Source organism: Girardinichthys multiradiatus, chromosome 6, assembly GCF_021462225.1.
Source record: "Girardinichthys multiradiatus isolate DD_20200921_A chromosome 6, DD_fGirMul_XY1, whole genome shotgun sequence".
NCBI classification, from domain to species: domain Eukaryota; kingdom Metazoa; phylum Chordata; class Actinopteri; order Cyprinodontiformes; family Goodeidae; genus Girardinichthys; species Girardinichthys multiradiatus.
This window is the reverse complement of record NC_061799.1, coordinates 29,865,090-29,886,066: the sequence shown is the minus strand read 5'-3', so window position 1 is coordinate 29,886,066 and position 20,977 is coordinate 29,865,090. Positions and strand designations below refer to the sequence as shown.

General features: G+C 37.2%; 1 protein-coding gene across 1 annotated transcript; it reads left to right on the top strand.

The window, feature by feature from the left end:
- Window positions 1-759: 759 nt before the first annotated feature.
- Window positions 760-20,268, top strand: kiss1ra (KISS1 receptor a). Its single transcript, XM_047367328.1, has 5 exons — window positions 760-1,771; window positions 8,019-8,143; window positions 16,120-16,255; window positions 16,363-16,601; window positions 18,291-20,268. The coding sequence occupies exons 1-5, from the start codon at window positions 1,525-1,527 to the stop codon at window positions 18,669-18,671; spliced, it is 1,128 nt and encodes a 375-aa protein (XP_047223284.1). The 5' UTR covers window positions 760-1,524; the 3' UTR covers window positions 18,672-20,268.
- The last annotated feature ends 709 nt before the right edge of the window (window positions 20,269-20,977 follow it).

Genomic DNA, 20,977 nt, shown 5'->3' with positions numbered 1-20,977 from the left:
GGTCTTTTAATCACCCCGTAGTGTTCACTCTCACTTCACCGGCCAGGAACACAGCAAACTAAATGTCTGAGGCTTAAATATGGCAAACCTGATTGAAACTGTTGAGTAATGATGTTCTACGCTTATGTGAAATTTTAGTCATTTTATTCTGGAATAAATGTGAGGCTGTCCTAATTTGCGCTCATCAGGAACTGCACTTTTATTTTTTTTACATTTTGCAAGTTTTAAAGCTCTTTTCTTCCGTTTTTATTGTTTGTTTATATTCAGTCGTTTTTCAGTATTGTTAAAATTCATCTAAATGTGCATTTGTCCATCAAACACAGTCTGCCTTAGGATGTCTCAACTTTTGTTGAAAAACATTTTCTCCACTGCAGGAAGCGTAAGATTTTGCCTGACATGGGAGCGTTTTACTCTTTCCTTCCTTCCTTTCTTTGTACAGGTATATCTTCTACAGCATCTCAGTCTCCCGGGGAGGGTAATGAAACACACTTGTTATAGTTTTTGATTCTGGTCTTCAGTTACAGATAGCAATTTGTTCAGTAAAGCTAGACTGAGGGATAATGTTGCTAGGAAACCCGAACATGAAGACGTTTATCCCAAACTCATTCAGCAGCCCACATGCTCTGAGTTTTGTATGTGGTTGTGTGTGTGAGCACACCTCCCCTCTCTAATGCGCCTATGTGTCCTTGCTCTTGCTCATTCTATAAAAGCCGCCAGCATCCCCTTCACTCAATGCACTCTGTGATTTCAGCTGAAGCACAACCAGAAAAAAGTCAACTAAGCTCTGCTGGGAGGATGAACAACAAATGATGATGCTTGAGGTTATTTCCTTTTTTAAACAAAAGCTTTTTGTAGGCACAGTTTTGTCAGGACCGAAGAGCAAACATTAACTCCTACACAGATCTGCATTTTTTACGTCTTTGATTCATGAAGTTGCTCTTTTTCCTTTTTTTGACACTATGCCAAAGTGCTGAATGTAAAATATCCTGATCTCCCTGGATGGAAGAAATGGAACAAGGAGATGTTTAAATGAGCTGTGGACTCTTTGTCTCGTGAGAAAGCTTAGAGAAGACATCTGTATGCCTCTCTGCACACTGTTTCCTATTTGGTGGCTGGCTTATTTCACAAGACAGTAACAAAGCATGCTTTAAATCGGGCATTGGTGATATAACGACTTCAGCGGGTTCTGAAAATGCTCCTTTTTCTTGTGAACTCTCAATGCAGACGTCAATTGTCTCGCTATGAGAAATAAGTATTTTCTTTGAAACTTAGGAGTCATTTTGCAAATCTTTGATTGGCTTTTCTCTTGCATCCCTCATTTTTTCTGCATTCTCAACCCCCACAATCACAGTTTCAAACCTTCTTGGTGAATGTTTTGGTTTTTTTTCTCCTGTTCTTTGCCCCAGGGCAAACTGGACTGAGAGCAAGTGTATTGCAGTTTCCTCACTCGGTCCTAATCAACAACCTGCTCTCCTCGGTATTTCTCCCACCTTTCCTCGCTGCGGTACCCATCATTCTAACACAATGTTCGAGGAGCTGTGGAACTCCACGGATCAGGTCGGGCTCAATGGATCAGAAGCAAACTTATCTCTCGGAAGACGTTCGTTTGACATAGAAGAGGAGGGAAACCAGCATCCGTTTCTCACAGATGCCTGGCTGGTACCGCTGTTCTTCTCTCTCATCATGTTGGTCGGACTGGTGGGCAACTCTCTCGTTATCTATGTCATTTCCAAGCACAGGCAGATGCGAACAGCCACCAACTTCTACATAGGTAAGCAGTAATGATGTGCGTCTTTATAAGTTTGTGAAAAATGTGACAGAAACCTATGGAAACATGAGTGTGTGAGATGGATGTGCAACACTCAAGTGACATAGAAAATGCTAATATAAAAATAAGTCTAAATTAATTGTAATGTAATACTTTGAATGCAAATAATAATAAGAACAACCACAATTCCTTTGCAGGTGGTGTGAACCAGATGTTTTTCCTCTTGTCACAATGGCTTACTATCTAAAACTTCTGTTAATCAGCCAATTAGTACAACAGTAAGGCTGATGAAGCCCTTCCACCCTTTTCTATTTGCTTACCCCAGTAGTAAAGATACAAAGTGACAAAGGGTTGGAGGTGTAATTTTGCCCAATTAGGTGTGCCAAATCACGGTAGATTTACTTTTTATAAAAAAAAAAAAACAATTGAAGATTTTCAAAAAAAAAGAAAAGTTGTTGCCATTTTTTGCATTCACTCCCTCCTGAGAATGCAGGCCATTCTACATATCCTCTGTCTGCATAAATACATATTTACATACATACATTTGTAATGTGTTCAGAATGGGGTTCTGCATGATCTTGTTGAAAAATGCCTGCACATCGCCCAAAACAGCATATTTTAAAAGCTCACTGTATTATTGACATTCATGCTGCACCACACATAAATCAAATACATTTGCTAGGAGCAATGATTTATAGTGTCTTGCAAATGTATTCATTCAACTTACACTTTTTTACATTTAGTCATGTTACAGCCACTAACATCAACTCATTTACTGGGATTTTTATGTGTTAGACCAATACAGTGAATAGTGCACAATTGTAAATTGGAAGGAAAACGATACATGGTTTTTAGCATTCTTTAACAACAAAAATCTGAAATTTGTGCATTTGTATTCATCCCTCTGAATCAATACTTTGGTAAAGATAACTTTTGCATGATGTTATACCACCACAATATTTTTGTAGTAGAGATGGTGTTTAGCGTGATGTGCAGCACACCCATGGGATATGGCATCTAGGTTAAACATTTTACTTCTTCCACATGCTTGGTGTGTCCCCTACATAGCGTTTGGCAAAAGGACTTTCCCACAAAGGTTAGATTTCTGGAGCTTAAAACTGATAGTTGCATTTTCAACAGGTTCTCCCAGCCCACTTCTGGATCTCTCCAGCTCCTCCAGAGCCATGTTGGACCTCTTAACTGCTTCTGATTATTGCTCTCTTTCCCCAACCTATCAGCTTAGGTGAATGGCCATGTCTTGATAGATTTGCTATTGTTCCTTACCTTCCCTGATTTACACTGAGCTTAATATACACACAGGTGGAGTCCGTTTTTTGAATTGGATGACTTCTGAAAGAAAATTGGTTGCATCGGATTTAATTTATGAGTAACAGAGTAAATGGGGCTTAACTCTAATTCACACCACTCTTTTTAAATCATTAGTTTTACAATTTGTTCACTTGATCATGAACTACATAAAAAATTATTATATTTTTAGTTGTACTGTGACAAAAGTTAATAGGTTCCATACTTTTGCAAGGCAATCTTAACACAACATCATCACAGATCTTGACATGACGTCATTTTGTTTGCAATAGATCTGACCCACATACAGAGAACACTCCGGAGAACAGAATAAGTAAAGGATGTTTATTGAGACAACAATAATCAGGAACGTAACGTATGATTCTCCAACTGTATGGGAAGAGGGCAAGAGAACTGGTGAAAACAGGGAACTGAATGATATCGAACTAAGAACAAGGAATTAACGTAATCAAGAGAACAGCTTACTAAATAGGTGTGGTCAGGACACCAGGGGTAGAGGGATTCAGGAACCAGGTTTGTCAAGGTTGAGTTTGTAGAAGGTTCTTTAGGTGCTGTTCTGTGTGAGTTCGGAACAAACAGGAATGAGTTCGGTGTGCAGATGTTTACATTGGAGGGTGGACAGGGTACGCTTATGGCTTGGTCCAGGAAACGAAGGTAGCAGGAAACTACCAGCTTGATGCGAATCCAAACGAAGACAGGAGATAGGAAATGAAGTCCTCAGAACGTAGATAGTCTTGATCATCCAGAAAGACTTACGGACACGTAGTCAGTATTCAGTGACATAAATCCAGGGTTTAGGTTTACTTAACTTGCGAAGGAGCATAAACAAAGTTACACGAGGTCGAAGAACATAGCATAGACTTGTTGTTTGGCTTGAGCTTGTTACCACTGAGGGCAAAACACTCTGGCATCGAAGTGCTGGCAGCCTCCTGCTTAAGTACTCCTCAAAGTAATCAGTAGAATAAGTCGCACCTGACACCCAGCACACCTGAGAACTCCAGCACCGTCTGAAAACACTGAACACATGTAGCAAGCACAAAAACACAAACACAACCCACAATTTATGTTTTTCGGCTCTGGTATACAGTGCTTGCATCTAAATGACACTTTTTGAATACGTCACAAAAGTAAAAGAGGACATCCAAAAATGTAACATGATGCAAAAGGAGTATTGTTGCTCACATCTCTTGAACTTGACTTGTGTGTTTGCAACAGTGCATCATTTGGAAAAGCAAGTGCAAGACTTTGTGGAGCAGCAAACATAAAATTGGTGGAAAATCAAGATTGGGTGAAATTTTCTCATTCTCAAAGCCAAGTTACCAAATGTATGAGGCACTGAAATCAGATACAATCCAACACATACACAGAAACATTGACTTTTTCACAGCAGAAGCATTATAAGCATTATTTGTGCTAATGGACACAGATTTGTTTACATTTTGTGAAGACATGCTAATAGATGGCTCATAAAAGAGGTACAAAAAAATAATAACAGTGTGCTGTGATATTTGTAGGGCCATGGCTTCTTGCAACAAGATGGTAATATGTATAGGTCAACAGCTTCAAATGTAAAATGAAATGAATGTTATTGTTTCAGCAGAGGATGTTTAGGGTTTTTAGGAAACTATCCATGCATGCCATGTACAGATCCTTTCAATTTTAATTGTTGTGATTTAAATTATTACTATTATAGTGATGCTGGTAATTATTTGGTTAGTTCTGTTGATCTTTGCGTTTTGCCTTTATTGAAACCAAGATCAAACAAAGATATTGAAACAAACAATAAAAACGGGGTCATCCACCATGTTACTATTCTATGCCTCTTCTTAGTATTCAGAACACAGATCTTTGCAATCTGGCAGGTACTTGATGTCAGCCATTACTAAGCCATAGGTGAAGTGGTCTATTTATCTGGGTTTGCTCCACATGAAAGGAAAAAAAAAAAAAAAAAACTAGTAAAAAAGGGAGATCACACCAATGTGAATTAAAATGAACTACGTGTGTCTGTGTTTGCATATTGCAGTCTGGATGTGAGAATAATTTTATCTTAGTTAATATATCCCAAGGCCACAGCACTGAAATATTCAGCGTAATTACGTCAGCAACAGCATAATCTATCTATCCCTTCAACAAAATGGTTCAGCGACGACAGTGTGATTAGATCAGCTATTAAAACAAATAGGGAATAGTGCTCAGCATGTTTGCTGCAATGATGGATGAAGGTGGAAGATATGAGCCAGACAGCAAACCGCTGACTGATATGGTATCAAAATAGGCGGTTTTTCAGGGCATTGGGTTTACAACAAGAATTTAACTGCTGTAAGCATCATTTAGTGAAGGTATAAAGACCCACGGCAGGTGAACAATTACAGCTTATAACCATCAAATAAACACATTCTGGTTCTGAAGTAGTCGCTCGGTACCCGTTATCAAATGCAGGAGGCAGCACTGTGATGTATCATGCATGAAATTCAACTTGATTGAATCAGACTGTACAAAAGATACTCACTAATTTTTGGACAGTTATTTCAAACTTAACATTTCATGTGAGATGATTTAAAACAATATTTTACTAGCTTTGTAGGCCTATAGTGACTCTTGAAGGTATACACTGTGAGGGCAGGGTAAAATGGCAGGTTTTTGAGACCAAGGTTAATCATTTCCAAACCTTTTCCACTTTAAATGTGATATTTTGCATATTCAGCTAAAAACCTAATACACCTGTTAGTGGAAATACCCTTGTTGTGTAAATGTGCACCACCATAAACTAATACTTTGTTGAAGCACCTTTTCTTTTAATTTCAAAATTCAGTCTTCCTGAGTTCACACCTAATATTAAGTCGAGTGAATGTGATGAACATGAATAACCTGAGGTTATGAAGGATAGAAAACTCTCATTGCACAAAGGTATCAGTCAGGAGACGGGTGCAAAAGAAAGTCCACAGCATTTTTAGGAAAGTTGTGAGGGAGAATTCTGAGAGACTGATTTCTACGAAGCCTTCTACATTTGACAACAGTCTCCTGTATTCTCCATATGTCTGGACTAAGAAAAAGGATAGTGAGGTGGGTGCGTGGAAATAATTTTGAAATGGGCCCTTCCGGTTCCAGTATGATTGTGACCAGTTCACAAAGCAAGGTTAACAAAGACATGGATAGGCAAATTTAGTTCAGAGAAACCTGATGGGCCACGTTCGGCACAGTTTTTTGCTTCTCATGTTTAACATCAGTGTCTGACCACACAAATGTGCTTCTGGAAGAATGGTCAGAAATTCCTATAAACACAGTTCTAAATCTTGTCTGTGTTGTGTTACAATTTTGGATTTGTTTGTGCTCGTTCTTACTTAAATCAATAGAAAATAAACCCTGAAGTGACCAATTATAAACACAATACAATCCTTGGTTTTAAGGAATAAAGAATAGCTGTATTATGTTTGTTCTAGGATGAATTACCGCAATGATCCTCTGAGCAAGATGTTGTTTTAAACAGAGAAAACATAACTTTGCCGTTCGTCTGAACCATCCAACTGTTTTTGAAATGTTAATGGTGAAAAAATGTTTGACTTACAACTTAGAAAAGCATGTTGCTCACAACATTGACCAGCCATTAACCTCAAGTCATCTGTTGATGTGGCTGACAAGTAAAGGTAAAACATCAAGCCCTTAAAGAGACAGAAAAGTAATTCTTCTCTCGATTTACTCCCAGCCCTAACTGGCAGAAAAAAACTCAGTTATTTAGTTTTCATATAAATTGTAACCAGACTAAAACAATTACAAATCAGAGAATGCCCATAAGATACACCATTAGGACACTGATGAATAAAGTGAATAAAACTATCTCTTAATCTTAGCACCTGCTAGGGGTTGACATATAATAGGCAGCATGGGAAACGTTTTCTCCTAAAAGTGGATGTGTTAGAATCAGGATAAAGTGGCAAGATTTGAGTAAATCTGACAGAGCTTAGTGATGCCCATCGGGAGTAAAGACTGGCATGTGTGGTTCAACAGACGAGCTGCTGCAGACAAATTGCTGAAGAAGTTAAAATTGTTTTGATGAAAAAAGCTTTCAGAATACACTGTCAGACTGACCTGAACGGCCATGAAAATACATCTATGAACTGAGTGTTTGGAAATATTACATTTTGGCTCACACTTCTGGCCAAAAATAAACAATTTTCACTGTTTGTTTAACTTTTCTTCACCCATATTATGATGTGTTGCACATTGTATAGCTGTTGTGAAATGATACACAGTCATAGTCTGACCTGTTAACCTAGGGGCGAAAACAAGGATGTGAGCTTGATGTTTCTGTTTTCTCTTCAGGTACTTCCAAATCCATTTAACATTCACCTTACACGCTTTCATGGAAATATTCAAGAATAATGAGTTATATGATTGAAATAAACTTGTCTAAAAAACAAAAACAAAACAAAAAAAATACTTTTTTTAAATGTCACACGATAGGATCTTTTTTGTAATTTTTGAGTTAAAAAATTGTAAAATGAGTCTTACTTATTTATAAAGTACATGTCAAAATAAATGTTTTTTTTATTGTGAGTTAAGCTTTGTGTGTGCACCACAGTTTGTCCATTGTACCACGGGGGCAGAACTGCAATACCAATATTCCAGGAAACATACATTATCTTGCTGTTCTTACAGAAAATGTTTTAACCTCAGCCATGATCCTGTATTTTTTAAAACCTAGCTATTCACTTTGTACTGACACACACACAAATAGAGAAGATGCACCTCTGTATTTACAGTATTTCTGTACCTACTGATGTGAAAACAAACTATTTGTAAACCGACATTCATTAATTTGGCTGTCTTAGTAGTGTCTATGTCCTGTGGAGTCAAGAGAGTCAAGAGAGAGTACAGTATCTTACTGCAGACTGTTAACCTTACATCGACTTTTCTTTCTGTTCAGCAAACTTGGCTGCCACCGATATAATCTTTTTAGTGTGCTGCGTCCCCTTTACTGCTACTCTCTACCCCCTCCCTGGATGGATCTTCGGCAACTTCATGTGCAAATTTGTTGCATTTCTGCAGCAGGTAACATTCTGGTGCATTATTATTTCTTCTTAATCCTAAATATTGGTTGTATTTCTTTCAACGTTTCTGTTATGCTTTGTGTTCATATATTATCTTGCAGAGTGCTCACTAGGAATTGACCTGTTAAAATGACTATCTGGTGCTAAAGCTGGTTGTTAAAAAGAGCTTTAATAAACCAAGAGGGTGGTATTGGAATGTCTGTGTGCTGGGGGACTGTAATAAAAAAATAAAAGGGGCAGGGTTTTAATCAAACAATAAATTAGACGTTTATAGTAAAGTGGCACCGGCATGAGCAAACCAGTTCTTTTACCGAACAGGTTAGGAACTGGAATCTCTTTGGTGAGAAAGCCCTCAAGGGCCTCTTGCGAGTCACATAGATTGGAAGATAGTGCTAATAACAACTAAGGACTAATATAATTCATAAAATACTGTGGTTCTGATCTTATGTTGAGAGAAAATTGCAATTAATCATCCATTCATGAAAGTGGACATTTTTCATCATGGTATTCAAACCATCACTGTGACTATTGTTCTTGAAATTGCTTTAACACCAGGAACTATTGCAGTAGTTAATTATTTTAGCTATTAAACTGTAAATTACAGTTGTGACCAGATCAGTAGTTTTTGCAGAGTATTTAAATTATTATTATTATTATTATTATTATTATTATTATTATGTGAATTACAGAAGGGATGAGTCAGGGCAATCTAGAGGTCAGACTGAAGAGTCATGCTAGATATATGTTTTTTAATTGCACTGAACAATATAAAAGCAAAATAGACTAAATATATGTCACCAGATTAGTTCAAAAGCCTTATTATATGCATTTTGCTTTATGGTTTCTACTTCCCATTTTGGGCTGCTGTGAATGCTGACTTTTTTCCCAGACTCTCTCTTCAACAAAGCAGTTTGTACAAATCTAACTGTGGATGGGTGAACTGCAATTGCAGTTACTCAAAGAGGCTTCAGTTTGTTGGAAGAGTTTATTCCAAGTGCTTCAGAGAAATAATTTGAGCAATGGAAATCGGTTATGGCAGAAAAAAGTTCATTTGCTCATCTACGAAGGCTGAAAACTCTCTACAATCTCTCTCTAAATCCAAACTTTGTTCTTTACTCAATTCTATCATTTCCTTTCTGCCTACATGATTTTTTGTCTTTCTGAAAGCTGAATAATGGCCATTACAGTCTGAACAAATCTTCCAAGTAATGACATCTCTGGAATCAGATGTTTCCTCACTCAAAAAACCAAAGAATAGCAGGAAAGCGACAAAATACTTCAAGATGCATACAGATAGATGAAACCATCTTGCAGAGGGGTCTACATTTCTATGGTTCAAAAAATGTTTTAATAACTGCTCATGTATTACAAAAGTATTTTAATGTATTAAAAGACATAGAGAATATTTTCTATTACTTGTCATTTTCAGCTGCGTTGAAGCTTGTACCTCAGATTCATTTATGTTCAAAATTGAAAAACAAGTAAAGACGTGTGAAAGAAATAAAACAAGCACAAGGCATCAAAAATATTAGGTCTCTGTTTATTTCTTTCCATTCACTTTAACAGCAGGCGTCCATCCTCATGTCTTTACTCTTTTATTCTTTTCCTGTCTTTGTCTCTCAATGTTTTCACAACATTTATCCCACTCCAGACGACGATACACCGTTATCATTACTAAGACAGGTATTGTATCTGTGCACTACAGCCAGGTGACTGAGCTATGCTGCTTCTCTTCCTGTCACCATGGAAACACTGATTTGTTAAATATGTAACGCAAAAACTTGCAATGTTGGAAGGCTAGGGAAGTGCGGGGAGAGTCCCAATGCTGGCTTAAACATGGACTTTGTATGTAGTTTTAAAAGGTTAGGCTTCTCAGCCTGTCACAAAATACCCCGCCTATGACATAAGTTGTAAGACATAAGGCCAAATTAACTGATTATTAGTTACAGCTTCCTTCAAAAACTGTGTGCAAGTGCACCTAGAAGAATTGATGCTGTTTTGAAGGCAAAGGGTGGTCACACCATATACTGATTTGATTTAGATTTCTCTTTTCTTCATTCACAGCATTTTGTTGATTGATGAAAATAAATGATTTACACTTCCATTTTTGAAAGCGTTCTTTGATTACAGCATTTTTTCACACCTGCCTAAAACCTTTGCACAGTACTGTATTTTACTGAGATTTTGTGTGATGGTCCAACAATGAGTGGAGCATAATGTTGAAATGGAAAATGATAATTGGTTTTCCAAGTTTATTACAAGTAAAATTCTAACAAATGTGGACCACATATGAATTTATTTACCAAGTTCAAAAGCTTCTAGAACCACTTGTCGCTGCATGTACAGCTTCATGTCTTTCAGGGTTTGTCTCTACCAGCTCTGCACATCTAGAGATATATGTACTCAGTAGTGGATGTAGAGACTCAGTAAATGTTCATCTTTAAGTCTTGCCAAAAATTCTCAGTTCATTTAGGTCTAGACTGAATTAGCTGATCTAACACATGAATATGTTTTGATCAAAAATATCCTATTGCAGCTGTGGCTGTATCAGAATCATAATCAGAATGAGCTTTATTGCCAAGTTCGTACATACAAACAAGGAATTTGTTTAGATCATATTAAAGTGCAACCAACATATCAACATCTCACTGTTCACCGGGACCACAACTTTTGATATTTTGCCAGTGGAAGAGGAGAAAATAAGTTGTCAAGGAGGTAAAAGCTGACTGATGAGTTAAGCAGTGACCAGAATCAGGATTCTACAGGGTCTGTCTAAATTCACTTTAAATCTGGGGTTTATTTTTTTCCAAAAGAAAAAAAAACTGAAGAATTATCTAGGACACTTGTTTAGCATTAGGTGAACAGTTTAACTTGACTGGATTGTAATTTGCATAACAAAATGACAAAAATACCCAAACTAAGTTTTTATCCCTTTTTTTCCCTATTTACTCTTTTCCATTCAGTCCAAAGTAATTACTGTGCTGGGATTAATTTTCATCCATTAACCTCAGTATTAGTCTGCTTTATAAATTACAAATATTTACTCAAAATATTAGTTGCACTTTACCCTGTGTCGTTAAGAAAACAATATGGAGAAAGATCTAGATTTTTATTTTTCATTAAAACACAGTAATAAAGAGGACACCGCTTCTTCACGTGGGTCAGAGCTGGGTCCTGCTGTCAATAAAATCTTATGAGCACAGTCTGGTTTGCTTAAATATCCCTCCAATTATATTTTTCCAATTTAAAAGAGGTAATAAAAACTGGATTTGACGCATTGAACATATTAAAGCAGGATGTAATACACTATGGGTCCTAAACATCACAGGGATGAGATCATTTTCTCAGTAGCCTCAGTGCTGAACTTACCATGACCCCTCTCAGTCTTTCACATCCAATCCTTTGAAATCCTGATGTGATGCTCCAAACCTCGGCAGGGTAATGGGTACTGGCTTCATAACTATACAAAACACCAGCACAGATGCAGAAGGAGGCAGGAGTACAGGCAGATAATGGCAAGAATTGTGTCTTATTTTCAAAAAAGCACCCAATCCCCCCAAAATGTTTTAAACTATATGTCTGAACAGCATGGATTCAATTCTGCATGAACCGGTATTTATTTGCACTCAAAATAATCAATAATTTAGAATATATATATAATCTTTTTGTATTATTTTTTTTTTTGGGGCAATAAATTATTTCATTCATATTTTTTCTAAATACTCGTAATCCCGTTTTTAAATTGTCTATTTTCAGTTCCTGTTGTTACATCAAGTCGTCTGCATTTCCTCCTTTGAAGAGCATTTTTTCACCTGATGTTTATTTTATAGTAACATGTTAATGATCAGCGATTTGATCATTATTCTGCAGTTCATCACAACGCGTGCAGAAACAATCAGGCTTTTAATAAATAGATCAAATACATCTTATAATGAAATCCAGTGTCTTGCAAAAGTATTTATACCTGTTGAACGTTTTTACCTTTTGTCTCATGACGACCACCAACTTCAATGTACAGAACTGTGCAAAGGTTTTAGGCAGGTGTGAAAAAAAATGCTGTTAACAAAGAATGCTTTCAGAGTTATATTTATTTTTATCAATTTACAAAATGCTAAGTGAGCGAACCCAAACATACAGCCAAAGTCATAAGAACTATCTTCAGCATAAAGAAGAACAAGACTTACTGGAAGTGATAGTATGGCCCCCACAGAGCTCTGATCTCAACATCATCAAGTGTGTCTGGGATTACATGAAGAGACAGAAGGATGTCAGAAAGCTTACATCCACAGAAGATCTGTGGTTAGTTCTCCAAGATGTTTGAAACAACATACCACCCGAATTCCTTCAAAAACTGTGTGCAAGTGCACCTAGAAGAATTGATGCTGTTTTGAAGGCAAAGGGTGGTCACACCATATACTGATTTGATTTAGATTTCTCTTTTCTTCATTCACAGCATTTTGTTGATTGATGAAAATAAATGATTTACACTTCCATTTTTGAAAGCGTTCTTTGATTACAGCATTTTTTCACACCTGCCTAAAACCTTTGCACAGTACTGTATTTTACTGAGATTTTGTGTGATGGTCCAACAATGAGTGGAGCATAATGTTGAAATGGAAAATGATAATTGGTTTTCCAAGTTTATTACAAGTAAAATTCTAACAAATGTGGACCACATATGAATTTATTTACCAAGTTCAAAAGCTTCTAGAACCACTTGTCGCTGCATGTACAGCTTCATGTCTTTCAGGGTTTGTCTCTACCAGCTCTGCACATCTAGAGATATATGTACTCAGTAGTGGATGTAGAGACTCAGTAAATGTTCATCTTTAAGTCTTGCAAAAAATTCTCAGTTCATTTAGGTCTAGACTGAATTAGCCGATCTAACACATGAATATGTTTTGATCAAAAATATCCTATTGCAGCTGTGGCTGTATCAGAATCATAATCAGAATGAGCTTTATTGCCAAGTTCGTACATACAAACAAGGAATTTGACTCCGGTACACTTTGCTCTTTTGTTCTGTTTTTGCATTACAGAATATCCAAATTTACAATTTACAATTTACAATGTACAATATACACATATTTAATAAAAAGGTGCATTTGCAACATCTGTATGCTGTTGTTCTGTACTCTATTGAATGTTCATCAGAGAAACAGCCTGGGGGAAGAAACTGTCTTTGTGGTGGCTGGTTTTAGTAAACAGTGCTCTGTAGGGGCGGCCTGAAGGTAAAACTCTAAACAGTTTATGTGCAGGGTGTGTGGGGTCGGCAGAGATTTTGGCAGCTCTTTTCTTGACCCTAGACCTGTATAAGTCCTGGATGGAGGGAAGGTCAGCCCTGATTATTCTCTCTGCGGTCCTGATTATGCGTTGCAGTCTGGACCTGTCCTGTTTTGTGGATGAGCCAAACCACACTGAGATGGATGAAGACAGGACAGACTGAATGATGGCAGTGTAGAAGATGACCAGCAGCTCCTGTGGAAGGTTGGACTTCTTGAGTTGCCTCAGGAAGTACAGTCTCTGCTGGGCCTTCTTTCGAACAGTGTCTATGTGTGAAGACCATCTCAGGTCCTCAGAGATGGTGGTTCCTAAGAACCTGAAGTGGTCCACGGCCGATACAGTGTTGTTGAGGATGGTGAGGGGGGTGTATGGGGGTGGTGTTCTCCGAAAGTCCACCACCATTTCCACAGTCTTGAGTGGGTTCAGTTCAAGGTAGTTCTGACCGCACCAGTGTACCAGCCGATCCACCTGCTGTCTGTATGCAGACTCATCACCGTCCTGGATCAGTCCAATGACAGTGGTGTCATCTGCAAACTTAAGGAGTTTCACGGACGAGTCCGATGAGGTGCAGTCATTTGTGTACAGAGAGAAGAGGAGTGGGGATAGAACACACACCAGTACTTATTGATCTGGATCGGGAGAAGATGCTCCCCAGTCTCACCTGCTGCTGTCGGTCTGTCAGGAAGCTGTTGATCCACTGACAGGTGGAGGCTGGGACGTTGAGCTGGGTGAGCTTCTGGTGGAGCATGTCTGGTATGATGGTGTTGAAGGCCGAGTTGAAGTCTACAAACAGGATCCTGGCGTACGTCCCTGGGTGGTTGAGGTGTTGCAGGATGAAGTGTAGACCTAAGTTAACAGCATCATCTGCCAACCTGTTTGCTCAGTAAGCAAATTGCAGGAGGTCCAGCAGGGGGCCTGTGATGTCTTTCAGGTGCTTCAGCACCAGCCGCTCAAAGGACTTCATGATCACAGACGTCAGGGCTACAGGCCTGTAGTCATTTAATCCTAGGAAGGTGGGTTTCTTGGGAACCGGGATGATGGTGGATCGTTTGAGGCAGGAGGGGACCTCACATTTCTCCAGTGACTTGTTGAAGATCCTTGTGAAGATCGGAGCGAGTTGATGTGCGCAGGCTTTCAGGCAAGATGGGGAGACTTTATCAGGTCCTCCAGCTTTCTTTGTTTTAATGCCCTGAAACAGCCTGTTTACCTCTTCCTCGGAGATCTTTAGTGCAGGCAGAGGATCTGATGGTGGGGGGTTGGTTGCTTTATGGGAGGAATTTGTTCCTGAATGGGATGTGGAGGAGATGATTTGAGGTGTGAATGGCTTCTTGTCATGTCTGCAGTAGAAGCCATTCAGACGGTTGGCCAGGAGACGACTCTGTTCAGGATGAGTGGAGGGGCTCTTGTAGGCAGTCAAGTTTCTCAGACCAGTCCATACAGCTGAAGTGTCACCAGTAGAAAGGCTGTTCTTCAGCTTCTCACTGTAGCTTCTCTTAGCTGCTTCTTTTGCAGCCTCTAACCCTGTTTTTAGCTCTATTCATGTTGCCACCGACTCTGAACAATTTATCTGTCCCTGCTGAAGAAAATCATTCCCTCAGCATGATGCTGCCAACACAATTTTTTGGAGTGGCCAAGCTGTATTCAGAGTGTTTGTTTTCTGTTTTGCATTTTGGTCAAAAAGTTTAATTCTAGCGTAATCTCAGCTTTTTTGCATGCGTGCTCTCACCGCCGCTGGACTGGCATGTGGGTCATGTTCAGTTGATGGATTGATCAGTGCATTCTGAGTTTAAAGCTTAAAATGCTGTTTTATAACGTAACCTTGCACAACTACACCACAAGTTTGTTCCTGACCTTTTTGCTGTATTCCTTGGTCTTTATGATGCTGTTTGTTTACTAACAACAGACCTCTGAGGCCTTCACATGACATCTGGGTTTATGCTGAGATTAAAACCAAAGGTGGTCTCTTTAGAAGACGTCTGAAGGTAATTGGTAACACAGTTTGAGGATTAATTTATACTTTCAGATTATTTGTAAAAACCTTTAAAAACCATGTATCCACATATGCACGGGAATTATGCACTACCTTGTGTTGGTGTATCACATAAAATTAATAAAAAATATGAACGCTGGTGGTTATTACGTAACGGAAACATCAATATCTATTTATAACTATTTAATTAGTGATGGAGTGTTAATATCTTGCACCTAGAGCTGCAAAATATATTAAATCATAATCCTTATCCTGATATCAGCATGTACAATATCGCATTATGAATATTGATAATGTATTCAAGCAGTTTGATTGACTCTTACTCCACTAAATGCTCTTACCTGATGTATATCTTCAGTGGCAAAAAACAGGGTAATCATAATTGACATCACAAGTTTTAGAAATAGTATTGCAATTAAATATTTTTTCAGTATCTTGCAGCCCTATTTGCACTGCACGAACATTTTGGCAAAACAAAACTTAAAGGTAGAAGCAATTGGTTTTAAGAATCAGTTTTCAATGCTTATACTTTTTGTGTATACCAATGTTAAAATAATATTTATAGGTATAATAAAATACCCTATTCTTAATTGAAATTTACATATTTTATGACACCATGTCCACACCTTCAATGTGTTTTCCATGTTTTAGGAACTTAATTGATGTTCTTACCTAAAATGTGGTCGCTTGTGTTTTATTCTTAGGTAACAGTACAAGCTACATGTATCACCCTGACTGCCATGAGTGGAGACCGCTGTTACATCACAGTCTACCCTCTCAAATCTCTCCGTCACCGCACCCCAAAAGTAGCCATGGTAGTTAGCGTTTGCATTTGGATTGGTATGTTGCATTGTTTTTTCCTCCCTGCTAGACAAAAATTAATAATTGAAAATGCATGGAAGATTTGTGAAAAACTTGTTAGACAAGAGCACATCCAATTTGTCCAGGCTCCTTCATCCTGTCCACCCCAATTTTAATGTACCAGCGGATAGAGGATGGCTACTGGTACGGTCCGAGACAATACTGCATGGAGAGATTTCCCTCTAAGACGCATGAGAGAGCATTTATCCTCTACCAGTTTATTGCCGCCTACCTACTGCCAGTGTTCACAATCTCTTTCTGCTACTCAATGATGGTGAAGAGAGTAGGTCAACCCACTGTAGAGCCTGTTGACAACAATTACCAGGTACAGACAAATTGAAACTGTAAATTTGTGTTTTTGTTTGTTGTTTTTTTGCTCCTGAATTTGAAAAAAAGATGTATTCAAGCTTGTTTTGAGTGACTGTAATTAACTGTTTATTAGTAATGAAATAAGCTTAATGTGTACAGATACAGAGTTTATTGCTGACAACTTGTTTATGCTAGTTCATAATCATGTTCTCTGCTTAAAATGGCCAAATAGGCTTCAGAAGGATTTAGTACAAAGACCTAAAAGAACATTTACATTTAAATGTATTTTTGTTTGTATTTGTAAACTCTTCATTTTTTTTAAAGCTTGGAATGTAAATTAAATCTAAAAACAATAAATGTGAAGAAAATTTCCCAAACCTATTTTTAAGGACTTTATAGACAAAAGATAAAACCAAATTGATCTCATTTGGTTTATCTCCAGCAGTTAGAAGGAAACAGGACTCCAATTTAAGGTTAAAATGTGTGTTAATAAAGTATATGATTATTGGGTCACTATAAAGCTTAATATTTTGCCAGTATTTAGAGCTTGTTTCTGTGGCTCTGCAGTAAAATACAGAAAACCTACAACATTTTCATTTGAACTACAATGGAAGGGATGGGTTGTTTTACTTTCATAACATTAAACTTTTAAAGTTCAATAACCAAGATTCCTACACAGTCTTAAAAAATCTGGGATTTTGCATTCTCAAGGTCAGAATAAATATGGTGAAAAAAACTGAGCATTGAAAAATATTTACATTTCCAGACTTTATTTCTTACCCCATTTGTGAAGAGACAAAGAAAGACTAAAAATGCAGCAGGTTTTACATTGATTTATATTTAAATAACAACTTTTATCTTTAACTAACCAGATAACAACGTGATATTTTACACTTTAGATATCAGTAATTTCAGTAATTTTTATATCAGGAAAACAACAACTTTACTGTTTCATTAACAACTTAACATCATGGTTTTATACTGAACCTATGCTCTTTTAACTGGTTTTAGATGTGGATTAATATTTTACAAAGATAATAAAAGTATAGAAAGAATCTGCATTTAATGGAGGATCAGATACATTTAAATGCTTTCAACTTTGATATACAATGATGTTTTATCATTTTTGAAACATACAGATATTAAGACCTGACTAGTATGAAAGCATATTCAAGGTAAATATTTAGCATTTTGATACTCAAAATGTTTAAGAAAACTGCTGGAAAACTGTAGTTTACTGGAGTTTAAAAATCTGAAAGAACAAATATATAATAACCCTTATTAACAGTAACAATACCAAGGAAATTTACAAAAAGGCATTGATGATGTCTGTAAATAGTCAAGCCCAAGCATGAAGCCAGAATTGCTGAAGTGAAATTACAGCCTCCAATGTAACTATCACGCCTGCACAAACTTGCAGATATAACCAATATTAGTGCAGGCCTTTCAGAGCATGTAGAGAAGGTGTCCACTCAGAACTTTCTCATTAAAGACATACATTTTTGCTTGTGTGGTGCCATATCCTAAATACAATTGTGGCTTCTGGTTCTAAAAAACTGAACAAAACTTTAAAAAAAACACAACACACTCTGAGATGACAGCATTAATGTTGTAAAATGGTCCTAAAACCAACTGAGAGCAGTAACACATTGAGTTGTTAAATTAAAAAGATGTAACAACTCATTCGTTCTGATTTCCTCCTGAGGTCAACCTCCTGTCTGAGAGAACAATCAGCATCAGAAGCAAAGTATCCAAGATGGTGGTGGTGATCGTCCTCCTCTTTGCCATTTGTTGGGGTCCCATCCAGATCTTCGTGCTTTTCCAATCTTTCTATCCAAACTACCAACCCGATTACACAATGTACAAGATCAAGACCTGGGCCAACTGCATGTCTTATGCCAACTCCTCCGTCAACCCCATTGTTTATGGCTTTATGGGAGCCAGCTTTCAAAAGTCCTTTAGGAAAACCTTCCCATTCCTGTTCAAACACAAGGTCAGAGATAGTAGCATGGCTTCAAGGACTGCCAATGCTGAGATCAAGTTTATTGCTGCAGATGAAGGCAACAATAATAATGGTGTGAACTGATTCTGACAATTTAAAGACAAAGGGTGAGATTATTGTTTCCAGAGGAACGCAGCAACGGATGTCAGCTAGAAAATAATTTTTTGGTGAACAACTGTTTAATCTTAAAGGGCAACACTGTGCTTGGCGTTCATATTCACATTGTATTCATTTTTATGTTTAAGCAATTGAAAACAAACACTTAATTGAAACTAAAAGGTTTAGACACACTTTCTCATTTAACGGTTTTCCTTGAGTATTTACATTGTACATAGATTCTCATTGAAGGCATTCAAACTGTGAATGAACACATATGAACTCATGTAGCAAACAAAATATTGTAAAAGAACTTTAAATATGTTTTATAATTTAGATTCCTTAAAGTAGCTGCCTTTTGTTGTGATGAAAATATTAACCTTGGGTCATCTCTCAATGGATGTCTGGGACGTTTGTTTAAGACTCTTTGAAAAACCATTTTAGGTGACTACCTCATGAAGCTCAGGGAGAGAATACTAAGAGGTCAAAGCAGTAATCAGAGCAAAGGGTGGCTTTTTTTGAAAGATCTAAAATCTAAAATTGTTTAGATTTATTTCACACTTTCTGTTTACTATATAATTCCATGTGTGCCCATTCTGAGTTTTGTTGCCGTGGGTGAGAATCTACAACGTAAGCAATCTTGAAAATAATGAGACCCATTAATGTGAGAAAGTGTATCTAAAGCTTTTGGCCGGTAGAGTACATCCAAGGATTAGATTTAAATGTATTGCTTTTGCCTGAATTGAGTTAATGTGTGGGTGTTTGATGAAGCAGAACTTTTATGGGGTTTTTCATAAGCATATGCTCTACGCTGACTAGGTTGACGAGCCGGATCTCAAAAGCTTTTATGCAGGCTAGCGTAATGGTTTAGTTTTAAACCAGGTGCTAATGGAATTTGATGAAGTGAGTTGCAGGGGGAAGCTATGATAGGAACCTAGATAGTAGCTACATGAAATTGTGACTACTATAACAGTGAAAGTATCACAAAGGAAAGGTATTCAGTTACTTTCAGCAAAATCAGAAATGAACCTCACTGATTAAACTGATTGTTAGAATTTTTACAGACAAAATTTGTATAAAACATTTTATTTGGGTATATTGTAATCATACTTCCAGGTATAAAACACTTTTTACCTTGCTGCTTGGCAAGAAAGTGTTTGTGTTTACATGAAACTTTTTATGACTTAGCTTTTTCTTCTTTTAAAATTACCTCACTTACAAGGTGGTTTACTTTTCATATTCACACATAGCCATTTTATGTCATGGAGTTTTTTTCATGACAACCTATAAAATGAAAACCTTTGAGGAGCTTACATTAGTTAGTTATTAACTATTAAAACCATCCATGTAATATACCTTTACAGTGCTGACATATTGTGCAGCTTTTGTTATAACAAAACTGTTTCTTCTGCTTTAAAACGTTGTATTATTCATCTGCAATCTGACTGTAGCTTTCTATGTATGAAACAGTAATGTTATATTGAAGTTGTTATATTTCTGAATTTCCAACTTGTAATAGCATTTACACAAACCTCAGTGTCTATGTCATTGTCTGAACTGGTATCATTAAAACAATCTAAATGTGTTTTTTTTTTTGTTTTTTTTTGTTTTAATCTTACAATGAAAACCCCTTGAATACAACAATACACTTGAACTCCAGTAACCTTTGGTGGTAAAAGAAAAAAGCACGTCAAAGTGTTGTGGATCTCTAGAGTTGCCCAAGCTTTTTTCTCCTCGCCTGTCAATTTAGGTTGACGGTTGTGTCTTTCTATTTAAACAGAGAGATGTTCAAAGCTTGTGACATTATTTTATAACTTAAGACCGCTTTGAATTTTTCCACACTTTTTAAAAATATTTATTATAATCTATGCTAATGACAATTTTGTCCTAGGTTTTGTTGCCCTATCTCATAAAATTCCAAATAAAATCCTTAGCATTGTGGGATTTTGACAAAATGTAACAAGGAGCAAGGGTTATAAATACTGCAAAGCACTGCACATGCATTCATGCACACAGATGAATGTATTTCCATGGAGGTTGAGGACTGGTTAATATAAATTTTTAATACTGGAGAGGAAGCAAATGTAATTAAAGTACTGCCTCCCTAACATTTCACCAGCTGTGGACCCCCTAGGCACAGTAGCTTTGTAGAGAATACACATACAAAGCTAGCTGACAACCCAACCAAACCCAACCAATCCTGCAGCCAGATGTAATAAATGGTGACCTGCTAGCAGAGGGATTAGTATTCTTGTATTAGTATTATTATTGCTCTCAGTTTACAGGACAAACAT

Coding starts and splice junctions, on each gene's coding strand:
- kiss1ra (XM_047367328.1), top strand. CDS start 1,525: ATGTTCGAGGAGCTGTGGAACTCCACGGATCAGGTCGGGCTCAATGGA. Junction 1,772..8,018: donor AGCCACCAACTTCTACATAG/GTAAGCAGTAAT, acceptor CTTTCTGTTCAG/CAAACTTGGCTGCCACCGAT. Junction 16,256..16,362: donor TAGCGTTTGCATTTGGATTG/GTATGTTGCATT, acceptor CAATTTGTCCAG/GCTCCTTCATCCTGTCCACC.